Raw genomic sequence first — 23,252 nt, forward strand, 5'->3', positions numbered from 1 at the left:
ATAACGTCCCAGTATAATTTCCCCCAGCCACGTAGATAAGATCGTCTCCACCCTCTTGTTGTAGGTGTCACTTTTGAAAAATAAATACCATATCTCCGATTCAATAATACATGCAATTTGATTCAGGATGATAAACAAGCTGGAGCTCTTATTTAATTGGCTTTCTCCGTTCCAGGTGCTGAACCGGCGCAGGAGATCCAGGTGACCGTTACCCTGACGGAGGGCCCGGAGTCTCCCCAGAGGTCTGGAACTCTAGTGGGCGTGTCACCGCTCGCCTCCCAGAGTCCCGCCGCACCCAGGGCCGACGACAACCAACAGGAACTGGAAATATCGGACTCGCCAGAAGGAGCAAAAAGGGCGGCGCATGAGGAGGCGTTGCCCCACAATGCAGAGGAGACCAAATCGGAGGACTCCAAAACCACTTTTACTCCGCCCACCAAAGAAATATCCCATGAGCCTTTGGAGGAGACTACCGAGGAGCCCCCTGTAGAGGAGAAGCCTATGGAAGTAGCACCTGTGGAAAGGACACCTTCGGATTTGGAACAGGCTGTTGAGGAGAATGTTCTGGAACCTATGCAGGAGGAGCAGGGTGCAGTTGCGGAAAAGGAGGTTGTGCAGAAGTTGCAGAAGGAGTTAGAGGATGGGGGGGAGGATTTGCCTCCAATTGTTTTAGATGAGGGGGAGGTGTTGCCTTCAAATATATTGCCTGTTGAAGAGGATACAATCAGAGAAAAGGAGCTTAGTCCCATGGCTGAACTTCCTGTTCGGAAGCGCACGGTAGACATGGATACCACGGTAGAAATGGATACTACCCCTGCCAGCGACTGCAGCTTCTCGGACTTCGGCTCTCCGAGGGGAGAGAGCAGAGCCCCTAAGGCCTCCCCTGGAATGTCTCCCGAACTCTCGTTTAGGCTGGCCCCGTCCCCCTTCTCTACAGAGGCCTCCCCTAGGAAAGCCAGCCCACCCCAGGTTCAGGTCCAAATCCAGGCCCATGCTTCATCTCAGGTCCAGCCTTATCCTGGATACAGTGCTAGTGTGCCTCCCACCAACACAACCTTTATTCCCCTCACCCCCAAGATTGGAATGGGGAAGCCTGCCATCTCCAAGAGGAAGTTCTCCCCAGGGAAGCCAAGGGTGAAGCAGGTAAGGCTGTTTATCTGTTTGTTACTGTCTTTGGGTCCTTAGAGAAAAGTTTCTTCCCCAAAACTGTACCGGTAGGGTTAAAGCTCTTGAAGGTCTGTAGCTCTTCTCCCAGGCCTATATAGTTTCATCAAGATCTGTATCTCTTCTGCCAGACCTATAACTCTTCAGCAAGGTCTAGCTCGTCTGCCAGACTTATAGCTCTGCAGAAAGGTCTGTAGCTCATCTAGCAGCTATTCACTTCTACCAAGTCTGTAGCTTTTCTGTAGTCTATTCCAGTCTGTAGCCATTCTACCAAATCTGTAGCAGCTCTTCGAGCAGGCCTGTAGCAGCTCTTAGGACGGTCTATAGCTTTTCAACCAAGTCTGTAGCTCTATCTAAAGATCTTTGGAAGGCTCCTAGTCTTCCAGAAGCCTTCTACCTTCACAGGACGACATGTTTGATAGTGGTGCAGACAGACTGCTCTGCCGTGGTGGGAGTTGTGATCCTCTGTCTGATCCACAACTCGTATCCCCTCTCTCTGTAGTTATAGTCCCTTTGGTGTTGCTCAGTCACATTGATTAGTGCCAGTGTGGAGTGTGCATTAATGAATGTTGAGAGGTCGTGGCTGCTTTCTTGCATTCTCGCTCTTTCACTAGCTATCTCTGTCTTTCTTGCTCTCTCTTTCTCTTTGTCTCTTTCCCCATCTTCTCTCGCTCTTGCCGTCTGTCTCCCTTGTTCTTTCTCCCTCCTCTCTCTCTCTCTCCCCCTCTTTCTATCTCTTTCTAGCCCTCAAGTCTGTGCCAAGGGTTTGATGCTGGGGAGGAGGAGGGGCACTACTGGGGAGGAGGAGGGGCACTACTGGGGAGGAGGAGGGGCACTACTGGGGAGGAGGAGGGGCACTACTGGGGAGGAGGGGCACTACTGGGGAGGAGGGGCACTACATAAGTCTTTTTTGGAGGTGTTTTAATTCGGAGAGGAACTCATTGAGGCGCAAAGCACGACACAAACCCATTTCCACCAAGCTGAGGGAAGAGGGAGGACAGCCAAAGCTGTCAGAAGGGGAAATTCAACTTGGCTCCTCTGTATATCTAAGCCCAATAGGCAGCTATTGACTCTATAGCCTTTTTTGTTTGTTTTTTCAATTATAGAGGTTAATGTTGTTTTTTTACTTCGATTTGTTAGTATATTATAATATACATATACTTTTTGTTGTTGTAAGGATATATCTGTAAGAACTCACATTTTAAAGAAGCCACCTTGCTTTGACTTCGAGCAAACATGTTCAATACTTCTATTTGATTGGCAGATTTCAAGTGGATTCCTGTGTGTATAACACATCACTAGAGTCTATACAGAAGTTTCTGAGCTGAAGTTTTAGTCCATACTTTTTCTTATTCTTCTTTAGTTTTTCCCCTACTTCCTGTTATCTCAGGAGGATTGCTCTTTCCAGTATAGGATCATTTACAGGGTGGGCTTCCATCGCTAGAATCAGCTGGGATTTCCTGTGTGTGGTGTGTCTACTTGCCTGCCGGCATGAGCTCTACTGCTCGTGTGTGTGTTTGCATACGTGCTTCCCTGTGTGCAGTGTGCACTCCCATGAGTGCTGGTGTGTGTGTGTGTGTGGAGGGGTTAGCCTAGCTCCTTGGCACGTTTATGTTGTGTAAATGAGGCAGCGGCGCTTCGTTTCCTTGAACCAGGATACCCCCCCATGGACGTGCTTTGAGACAGGCAGTGATACATTTGTGGGAAGGTTCTAAGCTGGAGTAATTTCAGCACACTGTATATTTTAAAATACAACATAAGATGTGTTATGCCATACAGTTTTCGTGGAATTGTTTTCAGAGCGAACAGCGTGTCTCTAATATTGTACTGACAGGTTATCAGCAATACCTTCTGAGTAAGAAAGCCTACGGAGCGAAACATGAAAACCAGATGTGACTCAGTGTCCTTTTACTTTGTTGAAGCATTTTTAAATTCATGGGCTTTACATACTTCCATTTCCGTTGTGTTTATGTGAAATATGGCGGTGGGGGGGGTACTTGGCTGTTGTAAGAGGATAGAGAGGTTTACCACTACACTGACTAATATTGCTGTTAGATTAGGAAGATGTGCCAGAGCACAAATATGCTTCATCTTTTTCTACTGCACGATATGAAATACTTCCCCCGTGCTCCAGTATTCTGAGTCAATCGCTCCGGAGACTGTTCTGACCTACTGTCAAATGGTCCAATATGATCTGGATGGTGATTCACTGGTCCAATGTCAGTGGTGTAAGGTACTTAAGTTAAATACTTTAAAGTTCTACTTAAGTAGCTTCTGTGGYTATCTGAACTCAACTATTTCTATTTTAGACTTTCATTCCACTACATTCCTAAAGAATCAGACAACCAAATTCAAGTCTGCTAGGACTGGCACTATTGGTTCTTCCTAAGTTGTGCCCTCACTAGAGGCGTGGCGACATTAAGAGCCAATAGGTGCATGTTATTGTCGTTGATGGCTGTGAACAGGAAGTCTTCTCAAAGGATGTCTTATTGCTTAGTCTACCTTTTTTAACGGATAACGTGTAGAATGGGGTTGCGTAGGAAGTCGGGCAGTTTGACAATATTTGTGGTCATGTCACACATTTATGATGGAAGCGGCAAAGAAAGTCTCTGTACTCTCACATGGAGCAGACAATCCCTCCCAGTTCAATCCCCCTGTCACTCTCTCTCTGACATTTGCCTGTTTTGGGTTCAGCCTAACTATTGACAGAGGTTTGCTTCTGAGCATACTGTATTCACATGCATGTGCTTGAAGATGGCATGATCATGTTCTTTTCAGTATCAATGAATGTATTGAACTCCTACATCACCAGTCCTTTGCACCCTGTACAGGATCTACTGAAATCTCTCTCTCTCTCAAAGCCTATCTTTTGCGCACTGCCACTTTTAAGTTCTCTCATGCTTAAGGGAATGCTATTTGGTTTCTGACAGTTTCAATAAGTGCTTGACAGGGGATTTGGGACAAATGTATACATGAGATGTATAAAAACGCAGGAAGCAAGTGGAGAGCGAGAAATCCAACCCACGGCTCTGATATATTATTAATCGGCCCGAAATGATTTCGCTTATGCAAAACAAAAAAGGAAAAGGCCTCTCAGTGATTGTGTTATTGAGTCTAATTATATAGCCTCTCGCTGATTAGCTCATTAAACAAACTAAACACCTCCCTGTGCCGATTTTAATATGAAATTCCCTAACAACGGTCGCTGTGTTTATCTCGACAGCAGCGACGGCGCGCTGTCATGCTGACATAATCATAACTTGTTTTGTAAACACGCCAACAAGCCACGCTGCTGCCATGGCAACCGGCAGGCCTGACACTGGATAGTGTGGATTTGTGGATTGACTGTTGCAGAGCACTTGACTAGGCATAGCGTTATTAGACCCAGTGGATGTGCAAGCACTGTCTTGTCTTCTGTCAGACTATTAAACTAGACCCGCTTCTTGCAGACATCCGTATTGAATCTTATCGTTGTCCACAATCTCCCTTTTACTTTTGATTTGCAATATATTTCCAATTTGAATAGTACTGCATCTCCAAATTGAGGTGAGTTCAGCTTATCCTCTCATGTATAGGATCTGTCCCAAATGTCTCATATCTCGCTAGTTTCTTGGCTGTTTATAAAAAAATGCCTGTCTTGTATTCACGTTTTATTTTGTTGTTGCTTTGTTTGTTTTGTTTGGCTGTTGCATTTACTGCATTTGCCCCTCCTCACTCCCAACCCCTCTTCCTCCTCTGGCCCTCCTCCTGACTCCCTGCCCCTCTTCCTCCTGCCCCTCCTCCCCACTCCCTGCCCTCCCTCCCACTCCCTGCCCCTCCTCTCCACTCCCTGCCCTCCCTCCCCACTCCCTGCCCCTCCTCCCCACTCCCTGCCCCTCTTCCTCTCTGCCCCACTCCTGCTCCTTTTCCTCTCTGCCCCACTCCCTGCCCTCCTCCCACTCCCTGCCCCTCCTCTCCACTCCCTGCCCTCCTCCCCACTCCCTGCCCCTCCCCACTCCCTGCCCCTCCTCCCCACTCCTGCCCCCCTCCTCCCCACTCCCTGCCCCTCCTCCCCACTCCCTGCCCCTCTTCCTCTCTGCCCCCACTCCCTGCTCCTTTTCCTCTCTGCCCCCACTCCCTGCCCCTCTTCCTCTCTGCCCCTCCTCCCCTCTCCCTGCCCCTCCTCCCCCATCAGGGAGCATGGAGTAACCTTAGGGCTGCGAGCCCCCCCTCTTGGTCCCAGCAGGACCCCTCGGAGGGGGGGTGGAGTGGCCCACAAACCAGGCAGCTGCAAGAGGCACCCGTCTGGAGCATGAGAGTGGTAAATGGAGTGCTTATGATGTCCACCCCCCCACCCCCCTTTCACTCAGTGGTTTAACCTGGCCAGGTGAGGACAGGTTTAGATATGACACGGTACACACACTGCCACCTGCAGAGAAGTACGGAAGGGAAATCCATGTAAACATAGGCTTTGCAAATTTTTATGAATGCCGTTTATTGTTCTATAAATTAGCTTTGTTAGCATTTAGCGTTGTTACCATTGCCAGAATGACAAGAATACCAGACTGATCGTGGCGTGAGACGAACATGAAGCAGAGCTCAATCCAGTCTGGGTTTCCAGGCTACCTCTCATCCCCCTGTCTGTCACCCCCACTGCAACCCTTTAGTCCTGACATTGTGACAGGACTCCACTTTGACGCTAACGCTCCACAACAAGCCTCCTCAGTCAGTCAGTAACTGATAGGTGTTATGAAGGTGGACTCCTGTGGGAAGGACTATCACTTGTTCCTGTGTCAACACTCCATCAACTGGCTGGCTTTGGCACAGTCCTCTCTTTATAACTTTATATAAAACTTGCCACAGTCTTCCTGATTTGAAGGACTGACTCGAAAGGGTGGGGGAACCATAATTAAGAGTGACTTTAGTGTCCATGGGGAGATGGAAAATGGATTTGACCTAAAAAAAATGTTGATCTCTCCCTCCCTCAGGCTTTTGTCATGCATATATTATAAAGCACCACACACATTATTTAAAAGGCGGTAGTGCTGAGCGATTAGTGCTTTTTGAGGTCGGTTCGGTTTCTGTTAGATTATTAAAGAAAGAATCATGGTTTTCGGTATCAATATTTTTTTTAATATACAATTTATTGTGAAATACTGACGGTACAATGATTTCAGAGTTTTTTAAATGGAAATTCCAAAGCCAAATATAGTAAGCATTTAATTGTCAAAACATTGAAAATATTCCGTTGCCTCAGGTCCACATTGGTTAGACGGCAATAGAAAAATAGGAAATTACGATGAAATTATAAAATATTTCTGTTGTGTATATGTCATCTCTGCTCAGACTGTAGCAGTCAGCCAGCCAGGTGTATACAATGATGAGATGCTCACGTCTATGCCGTAACAATGGGAGTCGTTGTCCCAAAGGTGGGAAGGCAGGCGCAAAAGCTTACACGGGATTTTTTGGGGATTCATTTTGACAAGAGTGAAATATCTCGCTTCGCCTCTTCCTCTCCGATCCATCTCTGAGCCAGAAAAACTGGCGCAATGTATTCTGGTCATTATAGTTAATTACCACGTTTCTGCGCTGAACTAGGTTGAATATTTGCTTAATGAAAACTACAACTCCCTTCAGCCCAGCGTCCCACACAGTTCTTGACTTAATTTCTCAAATTTCTCGGGAATTATTTGATTTCTCTCTAAAGAAACGGCGTGTTGGGCTCACACCAAAAAATTGAATTCAAGTAATTGAACCGAAGTCGGTCAGTTATTTGTTTAATAACCCCCCCGCCCAAAAATAATTGTAATTGTCGCTCAGCACTAGAAGGTGGACCATTTTTATGTCTCTTCATGCAGTATGAACAAAGTTAGAGGAAGCATACGCTACTGTACCTGTAGACGTCCAGTCATTGCGCTAACGCTAGTGAGCATTGTCTCACAAAACTAGCTTAAACTTCCTTCATACTGCACACACAGACATAAAAATGTTATCCACGAGTTAATCTGACTCTGGGTAAGTAGACAAGTGTAATTGTCAGAATCTCGCAGTTTAATTCTCTTTATGCTAATGTTCACATTTTGAATTTGCTTGACAGTAAATGCAGCTGGGGATGTTAATATTGTGGCTCGGTGGGGAATTCCTTTAGGATTTACTTTAGACGGCAGTAGATGCAGGAGTGTGTTTTGGGAAATGTGTTTATTCTTCGCCAGTGAAAAGACGCAAAGGAATGTTGTGATTGGCTGATGACATGTTATCTCTCCCTCCACTTCCCTCTTTCATTCCTCTCTCCCGTTCTCTCCCGTTCTCTCTCACACACACACACCTGTCTCTTATACACATCTAGATGTGTATAAGAGACAGCACACACACACACACACACACACACACACACACACACACACACTTCTCTCCCTCTTGTCTGTCTCGCTCCTCACACTCTCTCCTCCATCCCTCCTTCTTTTTCCTTCACAGGGTCGTGGTTCAACCTTCCCTGGAAGGCGGAGACCCCGGGGGGCCAACCTGTCTGGGCGCGGGGGCCGCGGACGCTCCCGAGGACTCAAGGCCTACACCAGCTTTGCCGTAACACCTGGGGTACGAGCCCTCTCCCCCTCCCTTCATCCCGATCTACTACCTCCCTAAACCCCTCCTTCTCTCCCCATCTTCTGCATACATGAATAAAACAGTGGCCAAATGTGCTTAGCTTAGGCCAGAGAGCGCTCTCACGTTAACAAGAGCAGTGCACTCTATCTTGGGAAAGCTTTTGGCATGAGGGGTGGTACAGGGGGAGGGGTATAGATGCTATTTTATACACAGCGGTGGGCAGGGCACTGACATGTTTTTACCTCCCACTAAAAACGGTGGGTGGTTGATTGGGAAAATGTGTCCGACGTGGATTTATATACTGTACATTGTGGGTACCTTTTAAGGTAGACACAGGAGAAGTGTCGATGCTGTATTGAGTGTACACGCTAGATAATTGGATTTTAGGTGAGAACACACACACACAACCATACAGACAGTGCCCCACCCCCACGCACACAACCTCACACCCTCTCCCACCGAGCAAACATGTCTCTTCCCGGTTGAGTGTTATTGGAATCCAATATGGGAGGTAGGTAGGCGTTAAGTAAGACTGTAATCAGATCTGCTGCAGCCAGCCACTAGGCAGCATGCTTGTTGACACGCGAGTGTCCTGGTAATGCTGATCTAGTGAACCATGCAGTGTGTTTGTCCCCGTGGATGACATGATAATATAGCTACACAGTCTGGAGGTATGACAGCTAGTCACATGAGAAGTGCTGCCATGTCATAGACCTAGATCCTGATTATGCCTGGAACATGTTTTCTACCTCAACTGAAAAATACTGTACGGGACCAAGCACAACATTACAGATTTTGAACACAATCTTACCATCGGTTTTAATTTCAAAAGACAAATATTCATTTTTTTCTAATCTGTTAATTGACCCCTGCTTGTTTGTGTGCGTGTGTCCAGGCCAGTTTTGTGGAGCAGCCGTACCTGGTGGTGGAGGAGAACACAATGCATAACACTGTGGTCATGTTCTCAACCTCGGACCACTTCACACTCAGACAGGTCAGTACCAACACCATGGTCATGTTCTCAACCTCGGACCACTTCACACTCAGACAAGTCAGTACCAACATACTTTAGTATATACAGTTGAAGTCAGTTTTTCACAATTCCTGACATTTAATCGTAGTAAAAATTCCTTGTCTTAGGTTAGTTAGGATCACCACTTTATTTTAAGAGTGTGAAATGTCAGAATAATAGTAGAGAGAATTATTTATTTCAGCTTATATTTCTGTCATCACATTCCCAGTGGGTCAGAAGGTTACATACACTCAATTAGTATTTGGTAGCATTGCCTTTTAAATTGTTTAACTTGGGTCAAACGTTTCGGGTAGCCTTCCACAAGCTTCCCACAATAAGTTGGATGAATTTTGGCCCATTCCTCCTGACAGAGCTGGTGTAACTGAGTCAGGTTTGTAGGCCTCCTTGCTCGCACACGCTTTTTCAGATCTGACCACATTTTCTATAGAATTGAGGTCAGGGCTTTGTGATGGCCACTCCAATACCTTGACTCTGTTGTCCTTAAGCCATTTTGCCACAACTTTGGAGTATGCTTGAGGTCATTGTCCATTTGGAAGACCCATTTGCGACCAAGCTTTAACTTCCTGGCTGATGTCTTGAGATGTTGCTTCAATATATCCACATTAATTTATCTCCTCATGATGTCAACTATTTTGTGAAGTGCACCAGTCCCTCCTGCAGCAAAGCACCCCCACAACATGATGCTGCCACCCCCGTGCTTCACGGTTAGGATGGTGTTCTTCGGCTTGCAAGCATCCCCCTTTTTTCTCCAAACATAACGATGGCCATTATGGCCAAACAGTTTTAGTTTTGTTTCATCAGACCAGAGGACATTTCTCCAAAAGTTTGATCTTTGTCCCCATGTGCAGTTGCAAACTGTAGTCTGGCTTTTTTTATGGCAGTTTTGGAGCAGTGGCTTCTTCCTTGCTGAGAGGCCTTTCAGGTTATGTCAATATAGGACTTGTTTTACTGTGGATATAGATACTTTTGTACCTGTTTCCTCCAGCATCTTCACAAGGTCCTTTGCTGTTGTTCTGGGATTGATTTGCGCTTTTCGCACCAAAGTACGTTCATCTCTAGGAGACAGAACGCGCCTCCTTCCTGAGCGGTATGAAGGCTACGTGGTCCCATGGTGTTTATACTTGCGTACTATTGTTTGTACAGATGAACGTGGCACCTTCAGGCGTTTGGAAATTGCTCCCAAGGATGAATTAGACTTGTGGATGTCTTTGTCTTTTTTTCTGAGGTCTTGGCTGATTTCTTTTGATTTTCCCATGATGTCAAGCAAAGAGGCACTAAGTTTGAAGGCAGGCCTTGGAATACATCCACAGGTACACCTCCAATTGACTCAGGCTAATTTACATCATTTATCAGAAGTTTCTAAAACCATGACATCATTTTCTGGAATTTTCCAAGCTGTTTAAAGGCACAGTCAACTTAGTGTATGTAAACTTCTGACCCACTGGAATTGTGATACAGTGAAATAATCTGTCTGTGAACAATTGTTGGAAAAAGGACTTGTCATGCACAAAGTAGATGTCCTAACCGACTTGCCAAAACTATCGTTTGTTAACAAGTTATTTGTGGAGTGGTTTAAAAACAAGTTTTATTGACTCCAACCTAAGTGTAAACTTCCGACTTCAACTGTATAGTGTATGTGGACACCCTTTCAAATAGTGGATTCTGCTATTTCAGCCACACCCGTTGCTGATAGGTTTATATAATCGAGCACACAGCCATGCAATCTCCATAGACCGACATTGGCAGTAGAGTGGCCTTACTGAAGAACTCTGTGACTTTCAACATGGCACTCACTGTCATAGAATGCCACCTTTCCAACAAGTCAGTTTGTCTAATTTCTGCCCTGTTAGAGCTGGTCTGGTCAACTGTAAGTGCTGTTATTGTGAAGTGGAAACATCTAGGAGCAACAACTGCTCAGATTGGTAGGCCTTACAAGCTCACAGAACTGGACCGCCGAGTGTTAAAGTGAGTAGTTTGTAAAGATCCTCTCTCCTCGGTTGAAACACTCAGTACTGAGTTCCAAACTGCATCTGGAAGCAACGTCAGCACAAGACCTGTTTGTTGGGAGCTTCAAGAAGTGGGTTTCCATGGCCGAGCAGCCGCGCACAAGCCTAAGATCACCATGCGCAATGCCAAGCGTTGGCTGGAGTGGTGTAAAGCTCGCCACCATTGGACTCTGAAACAGTGGAAACGCGTTCTCTGGATTGATGAATCATGCTTCACCATCTGGCAGTCCAATGGACAAATCTGGGTTTGGGGGATGCCAGGAGAAATCTACCTGCCCGAATGCGTAGTGCCAACTGTAAAGTTTGGTGGAGGAATAATGATCTGAGCCATTTTTCATGTTTCAGGCTAGGCCCCTCAGTTCCAGTGAAGGGAAATCTTAACGCTATAGTATACAATGACATTCTAGACGATTCTGTGCTTCCAACTTTGTGGCAACAGTTTAGGAGAGGCCCTTTCATGTTTCATCATGACAATGCCCCCATACAGAAATGGTTTGTCGATCAGTGTGGAAGAACTTGACTGGCCTGCGCAGAGCCCTGTCCTCAACCCTATTGAACACCTTTCAGATGAATTGGAACGCCGACTGCAAGCCAAGACTAATCGCCCAACATCAGTGCCTGACCTCACTAAGGCTCTTGTGGCTGAATGGAAGCAAGTCACCGCAGCAATGTTCCAACATCTAGTGGAAAGCCTTCCCAGAAGAGTGGAGGCTGTTATTTCAGCAAAGTGGGAACCAACTCCAAATGAATGCCCATGATTTTGGAATGAGATGTTCGACGAGCAGGTGTCCACATACTTTTGGTCATGTACTGTACCTCACTAAAACGATAGAGCTTTGACACATTGTGCCGTCAGAGTCCCAGGTTATGTGTCTCCGTGTTGCTTAAAGCTGTACATCTTAACTCCCCTCATTGTCTCTCTACTGTCAAATCCTGCTTGTCTTCCTTAGAAAAGGTTCTGAATAGCAATGGTGGCTGGTGACTTAAATTAATAAGGAGGACAATGACTAACTCCCTTGGCAAGCTTCCTTTGCTGTATAAGTCTAAAGCCTGTTAACAATGTCTCAGATACCCAAATACTGTACTGCACATATTTGAATATACATGCTGATGAACAAATACCCCAGCTATGAGAGACAGTGACACACAAAATATGTATTTTGTATAGTGATGATGCTATGGTTCTCTCCTCTTGGTCTTGTTGTACAGCCTGTTCTCTCCTCTTGGTCTTGTTGTACAGCCTGGTCTCTCCTCTTGGTCTTGTTGTACAGCCTGGTCTCTCCTCTTGGTCTTGTTGTACAGCCTGGTCTCTCCTTTTGGTCTTGTTGTACAGCCTGGTCTCTCCTTTTGGTCTTGTTGTACAGCCTGTTCTCTCCTCTTGGTCTTGTTGTACATCCTGTTCTCTCCTCTTGGTCTTGTTGTACAGCCTGTTCACTAGTCTCCGATTGTCTGGTTTTCCCCTCCAACCTTTTTCCCTGGTTTGCATCTGGCCTGTTTCAGAGCTCATGATCTCTCTTTACATGCAGGCATACAAAGACACACACACACACACACACACACACACACACACACATATATTTATATCCATTATAATCACAGACACACGCATGCACACACACAAAGACACACACAAACACACACACACACACACACACACACACACACACACACACACACACACACACACACACACACACACACACCCCTAAAACATAAATGAGTCGTGTTGTGCGGTAAGGCTCTCAAGCAGTGGTGGAATGTACCCAGTTGTCATACTTGAGTAAAAGTAAAGTTACCTTAATAGAAAATAACTTAAGTGAAAGTCACCCAGTAAAAGACTATTTGAGTAAAAGTCTAAAAGTATTTGGTTTTAAATATACGTAAGTATCAACAGTAAATGTAATTGCTAAAATACACTTAAGTATCAAAAGTAAAAGTGTAATTTCAAATTCCTTATATTACGCAAACCAGACGGAACCATTTTCTCTTTTTTAAATGTATGTCTGGCTAGGGGAACGCTCCAACACTGACAAACGAAGCATTTGTGTTTAGTGAGTCCGCCAGATCAGAGGCGGTAGGGATGACCAGGGATGTTCTCATGATAAGTGCATGAATTGTACTATTTTCCTGTCAAAATGTAACTAGTACTTTAGGGTGTCAGGGAAAATGTATGGAGTAAAAAGTACATTATTTTCTTTAGGAATGTAGTCAAGTACAAGTTGTCAAAATTATGAATAGTAAAGTAAAATACAGATACCCCAAAAAACGACATAAGTAAAAAATACTTTAAAGTACTACTTAAGTAATATACACCACTGCTCTTAAGAGATGCTGAGTCGTGGAAGTCAAAAACACCCTGGGTCACTCTACGTGTTATTGCGTGAGCGTTGTCTTGATGTATGCCGGGGAAAGTGTCTCCATTACTGTTGGGAAATGTAACTTTCACTTGTTTTCTCTCCTTTTTTACTTTTCTTTCCCCCCATGACTTATACACATCTTTTCCCTCCGCATCCTTCTCTCTCATTCCACTGCTCCCTCAATATGTTCCCCTTTATCCCTCTCTCTACCTCTCTCTCCCTCCCTCCCCTTTTTTCCTCTGTCTAATTTACTTTCTGTCTCTATTCGCTCCTCTCCCTCCCACAGGACATGTGTGTGGTGTGTGGGAGTTTTGGCCAGGGGGCCGAGGGCAGGTTGCTGGCCTGCTCTCAGTGTGGCCAGTGTTACCATCCCTTCTGTGTCAACATCAAGGTGAGTCCATCTCTTTTTTTATTTTCACAAGATCAGCTTTAAAACCATAGCTCTCTGATTATTTTCTCTTTCATGAGATACAGATGGTGGTTTTGCCTATTGTGTGTGTTAAATATATTTGGTATTATATATTCAATAGGCTTTAGATAGACGGAGCGATAGAGAGATTGATATTGAAATAATTTTTGGGATCAAAAGAGGTGATTATCATCAATACTTCACATAAATAGTTCATTTCACAATATAAAAAGGATTGAGAATTGATTTTAAAAAACAAAAACAAGAATCTCCCATTGTTCACCCCTTCCACGTTTAATTTCCATGGTTGTTCTCCGTTTTAGTTCCATTCGAACTTGCCTCCCGGTCATATTGAGATCACCTCCTATAATGACTGTATACCCTACGCATAAAAGTTCCACCACAGATGTTCCGTTTACTTATAGCCTACGTTTTAAATTTGGTTCTTGTACAAAAAAAATATCGGCTTTGGTTTTTAAAAGTGTTTCTATTTAGTCTTTCCTAAAAGCCACGTAGATTATACTTGAATGTGTTAATTTGGTATGGCATCATCAAAAAATATAGGGCGACATAGTATGTAGGGCTAGGTTTGGCCCCTTTTTGTTTTTGCATCTCCTGTAGATGGTGAGGAGGAGTGACATCGTTTGACAGTTTGAGCAGTCGTGCTGGCTATCTCAAAAGGGAACAGAGGCAGGGGAGAGGGCTTTCTTTCCTATCTCTAAAAGATCATACCCAACCAGCCAATGATGTATAAAAACAATGAATATGTCTGTCAGTGAATAATGTGCAGTATACTATGTCTGTCTGAAAGCCATATGAACATACATTTACTGTACCAGTGTTAGATGCTAAGTAACTATGAATGGTTTCCATATGTACGAAGAAAAACATGGCAGACTCACTGAGTCAGCAATGAGACAGTGACTGATCGTTATTTTTCAACCAAAAGTTTCAGTTTCGGTTACGTAAGCATGTGGCTGTTCCTCTTCCATTCCCACGACTCTTTTAGGCCCTAGGAAACTCATCTGTGTGTTGTGTGTGTGTGTGCGCGCATAGTTTAGTTGTGTAGTTGCCAGGTGATTCCCTAAAGATAGTATTAGGCTCTGTGTCGACCTCCCAAAGCAGCTTTGAGCAGAGGTGTGAAATAATTACTGGGATGATTAAGAGGTTTCACATAAAGCGCCTTGTGTGGATTCTCTTGATGTACTTATGGCCAAGCCTTATCGCCGCACTGCTACCCACTGGCAGACAAACAACATTAAATGCTGTGCATCCATTGGATCTAAGCCAGTTTCCTTTGATATACAGTGCATTCGGAAAGTATTCAGACCCCTTGACTTTTTCCACATTTTGCTACGTTAGCCTTATTCTAAAATGGATGAAGTAAAAATGTTCCCTCATCAATCTACACACAGTACCCCATAATGACAAAGCGAAAARGGGTTTTTAGAAATTTTACACATAAAAAAAATAAATAATAATAAATAAACCTTATTTACATAAGTTTTCAGACCCTTTGCTATGAGACTCGAAATTGAGCTCAGGTGCATCCTGTTTCCATTAATCATTCTTGAGATGTTTCTACAACTTGATTGGAGTCCTGTGGTCTCCATTGACCTGTGGTCATTCAATGGATTGGACATTATTTGGAAAGGCACACACCTGTCTATATAAGGTCCCACAGTTGACAGTGCATGTCAGAGCAAAAACCAATTAATGAGATCGAAGGAATTGACCGTGGAGCTCCGAGACAGGATTGTGTCGAGGCACAGATCTGGGGAAGGATACCAAAAAATGTCTGCAGCATTGAAGGTCCACAAGAACGCAGTGGCCGCCATCATTCATTTTGCTTTGTCATTATGGGGTATTGTGTGTAGATTGATGAGGGGAAAAAACTATTTAAATCAATTTGAGAATAATGCTGTAACCTACCAAAATGTGTAAAAAGTCAGGGGGTCTGAATACTTTCCGAATGCACTGTATGGTGTCGTTCCTGCAAATAACACCTCAACCAGTCGCCACTCCAAGCCGCGTCATAGTTCATTGTAGTTGGAACCGTAGCCTTTTCAATTAATCAATAGTATGTTAAGCAGTTGTTTTGCTTTTATGATCGCCATATGCATGCAGTCCCTTATGCCTATTCTGACTCCTCAATGTATTCAGTAGAGTTGCCGCGTATAGAATGTACAAGGCTATTTTAAGGACCATTTATCTGTTATTGACAACATGTTAAGAATAAGTATTTTGTGTCCGCCATTTCAGTCTACCAGTTCCAATGGAAACGGTGGCCTGCTATAGAAGTAATCTATAATACATTTAGTAGTAATTTGATCATGGTATTGGGTAACTGTTTACTATGCAATCTCTAAATACCTGACCCAGAGTCATTGACTAAAAAGCCATTTTAATGGAGATATCCATTGACCATGCTTTTTAGTCCAGGAGTGGATGTAATCTGGTTGGCTAGGCTATCCAAGTAAATATCGTTGGACCAACGTCAGCTTGTTATGTGATATTCCATGGTATCTTTTGTCTGGCTTTCAGCACATGATGAGAAGTGGGGGAGGAGGGTCTTTCTCTAATTGAATTGATCCTCCCCCTCCCCCATGGTTTATTTAAGCAATAAGGCCTGAGGGGGGAGGGGGGTGTTATATGGCCAATGTGCCACGGCTAAGGGCTGTTCTTARGTACGACGCAACGCGGAGTGCCTGGATACAGCCCCTTAGTTGTGGTATATTGGCCATATACTACAAACCCCAGAGGTGCCTTATTACTCATTAGAACAGTAAAAATAAATATTTTTTCATACCCATGGTATAGAGTCTGATATACCACGGCTTTCAGTCAATCAGCATTCAGGGCTCGAAAGACCCAGTTTATAATGGCTAATAAATACCAGTGCATCCCTCTGACAATTAGGTCTTCTGGAAGATGTGCTGCTGGGAATTAGAGTGTGGATTATTCCCCTGCTATATAACACACAACCATTAGTCAATATGTTCTATTGAAATTAAGCTTAAAGGGGATGCCTATCCCTGCCGTGCCCCTTTAACTCCCCCCTAACCTCTGCCCTTTTCCCTCTGTGCCACCAGATCACCCGGGTGGTGCTGAGTAAAGGCTGGCGCTGTCTGGAATGCACAGTGTGCGAGGCGTGCGGCCAGGCCAGCGACCCGGGCCGCCTGCTGCTGTGTGACGACTGTGACATCAGCTACCACACCTACTGCTTGGACCCGCCCCTACAGACAGTGCCCAAGGGCAGCTGGAAGTGCAAGTGGTGTGTATATGCCGTGACTGCTGTCACTCACGGAGCACAGCCAATCAGAGCTTGTCTGGCTGCACCAATGATGTCAAATATTTTCGGAAGATGACTTGTTTTTATTGTTGGTCTGTCACTCTTCTTTCCCTTAGTATCTGTTGATATGGCTCCATCTCTATAATGTACCTTCTCATCTACGGTTCTGTATGGTCCCTTCCCCTCACACGGCTCTGTAGCAGCGCTTTATGGGATTTCCCCCATATCAGGTGTAACGCCAGTCCCTAATCCCCAGTCAAACAACGCTCTGTTGACACTGCAGCGAGACGCATTCATTCAGGTCTTTCCTTGGAGCCACGCCAGTGACATTTATTTTTAGGGCAGCTCTTTTCATGGTGGATGATCCATACACACACACACATACACACACACACACATACCCACACACATACACTTCAGTAACTGTAGTCTGTTATTTTAGTGTTTATCTTAGGTGTGTGTGTCTGTTTACCCTCAGGTTTGTTTGGATGAAGAGTATTTGTGTGTGTGCACTATCATTGGACACATCTGTGTTGGAATGTATGCTACATATACTGTGAGTCGCTGTGGTTGTGTGTGTATTTCACCCCTGCTGAATCTCGTCCCCTCAAGCCACCCTCTCTCCCCCTGTCATAGGTGTGTCTCCTGTACCCAGTGCGGTGCCACCTCCCCTGGCCTGAGGTGTGACTGGCAGAACCACTACACCCTGTGTGGCCCCTGTGGCAGCCTGGCATCCTGCCCGGTGTGCATGCACAGCTACCGTGAGGACGAGCTCATCGTGCAGTGCCGCCAGTGTGACAGGTGAGCAGCGCTCCCTCTGCCAGGCCAGGTGCCACCCGAGCATGATTGGGTGGCACTAGGGCCTGGCAACACTGTAGATGTGGCATGCTGGCATCCAGTGTTCAGTTTGACAAAGACAACAGTCCAAAGATTTACTACGGTTTAATTTAGTTATCGTAAGGCTTGAGGGGCCAGAATGTATGGTTGCTGTGGCAACTGGGTTAATGCATGTCGGAGTCTGTGTGTAGGCAAGTGCTTCTTTATGTGTCTTTGTACACCTGTGGCTCTGTTTTTACACTTGTATGTATTCGTATTGCGTGACTACTTACACATTTATAAAGTCCAGGCATAAAGTGCATATGTAAATGTATCTGATTTTCTTCTCCTTCCCCTCAGGTGGGTCCACGCATGTTGCCAGGGCCTGAACACGGATGAGGAGGTGGAGAATGCAGCGGATGATGGCTTTGACTGCACCATGTGTCGATTGCACGCTCTGCCTTCACAGGGTAAGACTCCAGACCTAGTCCACACACCGTGAAAGCTATGTGTATGATAAGACCTGACAAATAGTTATGTGGTGTTGGCTATATAATGTTCCCGAGTGGCTCAGTGGTCTAAAGCAGGCTGTATCACATCCGGCCGGGATTGGAGTCCCATAGGGCGGCGCACAATTAGCCCAGCGTCGTCAGCGTTTGGCCGGGGTAGGCCGTAATTGTAAATAAGAATTTGTTCTTAACTGACTTGCCTAGTTAAATAAAGGTTTAAAAAATATATATATAAAATGTGCGTCGATTTCCTGGAAAGATGCTGTAAATAGACCCCTATGCACGATAGTTGATGACTAGTTGTTTAGAGAGGAGCTAGCCAACAACACAGCTAACACAATCACTTCAAACTGAAGCTGGAAAGACCGCAAACTAGCTGTACTTCATTTTACCTGTGTTCTATTATCATTTCTTTGTATATATCCATAAAAATGATGCTGATTCATGATTTCGACTGGCTGAGAAACTCACTTTGTCTCATCCTGACTCTCGACATGTTCATTACTATGGGACAGCTGGGCATGGAATTTGAATATTGAAACAGTGTTGCAAATGTCGGAAAGACAGACAGCAATTTTTATACAAATTTCCACTATTGAAAACTAAATGTTAGTCTAAAAGAAATGTGAGATAATTTCGAGATGCTTTTTATAGTGGAGATCAAGTTTATAAATATCCTGGCTGGGCTGATGAGACAGTGGATTGCGCAGTGAGATGGAACAGAGTACTATAAATAGGCATTTTAACGTCATAGATTTAGCCGGTGGTAACTTGTGGAATAGACACCGTCTGGAATGTGGATTAGACCCACCTGTTGTATAATTAAGCAATAAGGTACCTCTGGGGTTTGTGGTATATGGCCAATATACCACGGCTAAGGGCTGTTCTAATGCATGACACATCGCAGAGTGCCTGGACACAGCCCTTAGCCTTGGTATATTGGCCATATACCACAAACCCCTGAGATGCCTTATTGCTATTATAAACTGGTTACCAACATAATTAGAGCAGTAAAAATAAATGTTTTGTCATACCCGTGATATATTGTCTGATATACCACGGCTGTCAGCCAATCAGCATTCAGGGCTCGAACCACCCAGTTTATAATGCTTAATATATCCTACTTGCATATTTTTTTTATGTACTGTAATATACAGTGTTCATAAGCTCATCTCAATGAACTAAACCAGCTCCTCTCAATTAGCCTAAAGGCATCCTCTATTCTGTTAATGGGACCAGGCTCAGACAAATGTGGGCTGTTCATTACAACAGCAGATGGCTAGAATTAAATATCAACCTGCAACCTGTTCACTCATCCATTCTATCTGATAATGATTAAAATGGGGGACAGATTTTTACCTCTGACAAAAGTGAGGAGTGATGGAAAAGGGGAGGTAGGGAGATAAATAGACATCCTTATTTGAATGATGGAATTATTGAATGAACTCTCAATTAAATAATAGTTGAGTAACATATTTAAATGTTTATTCTTTACATTTTGTGGCGGCGGTTGGATCCGGTTCTCCCTGTTTGATGCATTTACTAAGGCAACAGTGTTCACTGCTGTTTTTGACTTCAATGTCTTTAAATCGAAATCCTATTAATAATGACTCGTGACATTTTGCAAATTTCTCATGTCATCGTTTCAGGCAAAATGAAAGCCCTCCTGTCTGATGACTGCGAGGCCCCGATGGTGACCCAGATGGTGACTAAAATAAGAGAGCCAGGTAATCAAGATCTACAGATCCATATAACCCAGATAATAGTCACGGTTTATGAGGTGGTGTGAATCAAATGAATCATTACTTTCTGCTAATGTAGTTGACAGAGATGGACTTGCTACCCTAATATGAGGACACGGTATGAGGACACGATTATTTCACTATTTGTAAAAATATATATACAGTGGGGAGAACAAGTATTTGATACACTGCCGATTTTGCAGGTTTTCCTACTTACAAAGCATGTAGAGGTCTGTAATTTTTATCATAGGTACACTTCACTGTAGAGATGGAATTTAAACAAAAATCCAGAAAATCACATGTATGATTTTTAAGTAATTAATTCGCATTTTATTGCATGACATAGTATTTGTCACCTACCAACTAGTAAGAATTCCGGCTCTCACAGACCTGTTAGTTTTTCTTAAGAAGCCCTCCTGTTCTCCACTATTACCTGTATTAACTGCACCTGTTTGAACTCGTACCTGTATAAAAGACACCTGTCCACCACTCATCAAACAGACTCCAACCTCTCCACAATGGCCAAGACCAGAGAGCTGTGTAAGGACATCAGGATAAAATTGTAGACCTGCACAAGGCTGGTGGGCTACAGGACAATAGGTAAGCAGCTTGGTGAGAAGAACAACTGTTGCGCAATATTAGAAATGGAAGAAGTTCAAGATGACGGTCAATCACCTTCGTCTAGGGCTCCATGCAAGATCTCACCTCGTGGGGCATCAATGATCATGAGGAAGGTGAGGGATCAGCCCAGAACTACACGACAGGACCTGGGCAATGACCTGAAGAAGCTGGGCCACAGTCTCAAAGAAAACCATTAGTAACACACTACGCCGTCATGGATTAAAACCTGCAGCGCACGCAAGGTCCCCTGCTCAAGCCAGCGATGTCCAGGCCCGTCTGAAGTTTGCCAATGACATCTGGATGATCCAGAGGAGAATTGGAGAAGTCATGTGGTCTGATGAGACCAAATAGAGCTTTTGTCTAAACTCCACTCGCCGTGTTTGGAGGAAGAAGAAGGATTAGTCAAACCCAAGAACACCATCCTAACCGTGAAGCTTGAGGTGGAACATCATTCTTTGGGATGCTTTCTGCAAAGGGACAGGCACGACTGCACCTATTGAAGGAGGATGGATGGGCCATGCATCGCGAGATCTTGGCCAACACCTCCTTCCCTCAGTAAGAGCATTGAAGATAGGTCGTGGCTGGCGTCTTCAGCATGACAACGACCCGAAACACACAGCCAGGCAACTAAGGAGTGGCCCGTAAGAAGCATCTCAAGGTCCTGGAGTGGCCTAGCCAGTCTCCAGACCTGAACCCAATAGAAATCTTTGGAGGGAGCTGAAAGTCCGTATTGCCCGCGACAGCCCCGAAACCTGAAGGATCTGGAGAAGGTCTGTATGGAGAGTGGCCAAAATCCTGCTGCATGTGTGCAAACCTGGTCAAGAACTACAGGAAACGTATGATCTCTGTAATTGCAAACAAAGGTTTCTGTACCAAATATTAGTTCTGCTCTGATGTATCAAATACTTATGTCATTGCAATAAACAATGCAAATTACTTAAAAATCATACAATGTGATTTTCTGGATTTTGAAATTACAACCTCTACATGCTTTGTAGTAGAAAACCTGCAAAATCGCAGTGTATCAAATACTTGTTCTCCCCACTGTATATATGGTAAACACATACGTGGGGCAAAAACGTATTTAGTCAGCCACCAATTTTGCAAGGTTCCCCACTTAAAAAGTGAGAGAGGCCTGTAATTTTCATCATATGTATACTTCAACTATGACAGACAAAATGAGGGGAAAAAATCCAGAAATCACATTGTAGGATTTTTAATGAATTTATTTGCAAATTATGTGGAAAATAAGTATTTGGTCACCTACAAACAAGCAAGAATTTCTGGCTCTCACAGACCTGTACTTCGTCTTTAAGGCTCCTCTGTCCTCCACTCGTTACCTGTATTATGGACCTGTTTGAACTTGTATCAGTATAAAGACACCTGTCACCAACCTCAAACAGTCACACTCCAACTCCACTATGGCCAAGACCAAGAGCTGTCAAAGGACACCAGAACAAAATTGTAGACCTGCACCAGGCTGGGAAGACTGAATCTGCAAGTAAGCAGCCTGGTTTGAAGAAATCAACTGTGGGAGCAATTATTAGGAAATGGAAGACATACAAGACACTGATAATCTCCCTCGATCTGGGCTCCACGCCAAGATCTCACCCCGTGGGGTCAAAATGATCACAAGAACGGTGAGCAAAAATCCCAGAACCACACGGGGGGACCTAGTGAATGACCTGCAGAGAGCTGGGACCAAAGTAACAAAGCCTACCATCAGTAACACACTACGCCGCCAGGGACTCAAATCCTGCAGTGCCAGACGTGTCCCCTGCTTAAGCCAGTACATGTCCAGCCCGTCTGAAGTTTGCTGAGAGCATTTGGATGATCCAGAGAAGATTGGGAGAATGTCATATGGTCAGATGAAACCAAAATATAACTTTTTGGTAAAAACTCAACCGTCGTGTTTGGAGGACAAAGAATGCTGAGTGCATCCAAAGAACACCATACCTACTGTGAAGCATGGGGGTGGAAACATCATGCTTTGGGGCGTTTTTCTGCAAAGGGACCAGGACGACTGATCCGTGTAAAGAAAGAATGAATGGGCCATGTATCGTGAGATTTTGAGTGAAAACCTCCTTCCATCCAGCAGGGCATTGAAGATGAAACGTGGCTGGGTCTTTCAGCATGACAATGATCCCAACACACCGGCCGGGCAACGAAATAGTGGCTTCGTAAGAAGCATTTCAAGTCCTGGAGTGGCCTAGCCAGTCTCCAATTCAACCCATAGAAAATCTTTGGAGGGAGTTGAAAGTCCGTGTTGCCAGCAACAGCCCACAAACATCACTGCTCTAGAGGAGATGTGCATGGAGGAATGGCCAAATACCAGCAACAGTGTGTGAAAACCTTGTGAAGACTTACAGAAAACGTTTGACCTCTGTCATTGCCAACAAAAGGTATATAACAAAGTATTGAGAAACTTTTGTTATTGACCAAATACTTATTTTCCACCATAATTTGCAAATAAATTCATTAGAAATCCTACAATGTGATTTTCTGGATTTTCTTTTTCTCATTTTGTCTGTCATAGTTGAAGTGTACCTATGATGAAAGTTACAGGCCTCATCTTTTTAAGTGGGAGAACTTGCACAATTGGTGGCTGACTAAATACTTTTTTGCCCCACTGTATATGGTTCTAGATGTGTAAGTGGTCTTCAGAATTTAGTTCACAATACTTAATATACTTCATGTTTAGTGTACTCAAAGTCCTTGAGA

General features: G+C 44.4%; 1 protein-coding gene across 1 annotated transcript in view; it reads left to right on the forward strand.

The window, feature by feature from the left end:
- kmt2ca (lysine (K)-specific methyltransferase 2Ca) overlaps positions 1-23,252 on the forward strand; it is a 233,193-nt gene that overhangs the window by 148,598 nt on the left and 61,343 nt on the right. Inside the window, 9 exon segments of the mRNA XM_070435637.1 lie at positions 176-1,143; positions 5,339-5,464; positions 7,618-7,737; positions 8,642-8,740; positions 13,429-13,533; positions 16,644-16,825; positions 17,480-17,644; positions 18,020-18,129; positions 19,818-19,895. Coding sequence (XP_070291738.1) covers positions 176-1,143; positions 5,339-5,464; positions 7,618-7,737; positions 8,642-8,740; positions 13,429-13,533; positions 16,644-16,825; positions 17,480-17,644; positions 18,020-18,129; positions 19,818-19,895 — 1,953 coding nt within the window.

The sequence above is a fragment of the Salvelinus sp. IW2-2015 genome, linkage group LG27, assembly GCF_002910315.2.
Source record: "Salvelinus sp. IW2-2015 linkage group LG27, ASM291031v2, whole genome shotgun sequence".
NCBI lineage: Eukaryota > Metazoa > Chordata > Actinopteri > Salmoniformes > Salmonidae > Salvelinus > Salvelinus sp. IW2-2015.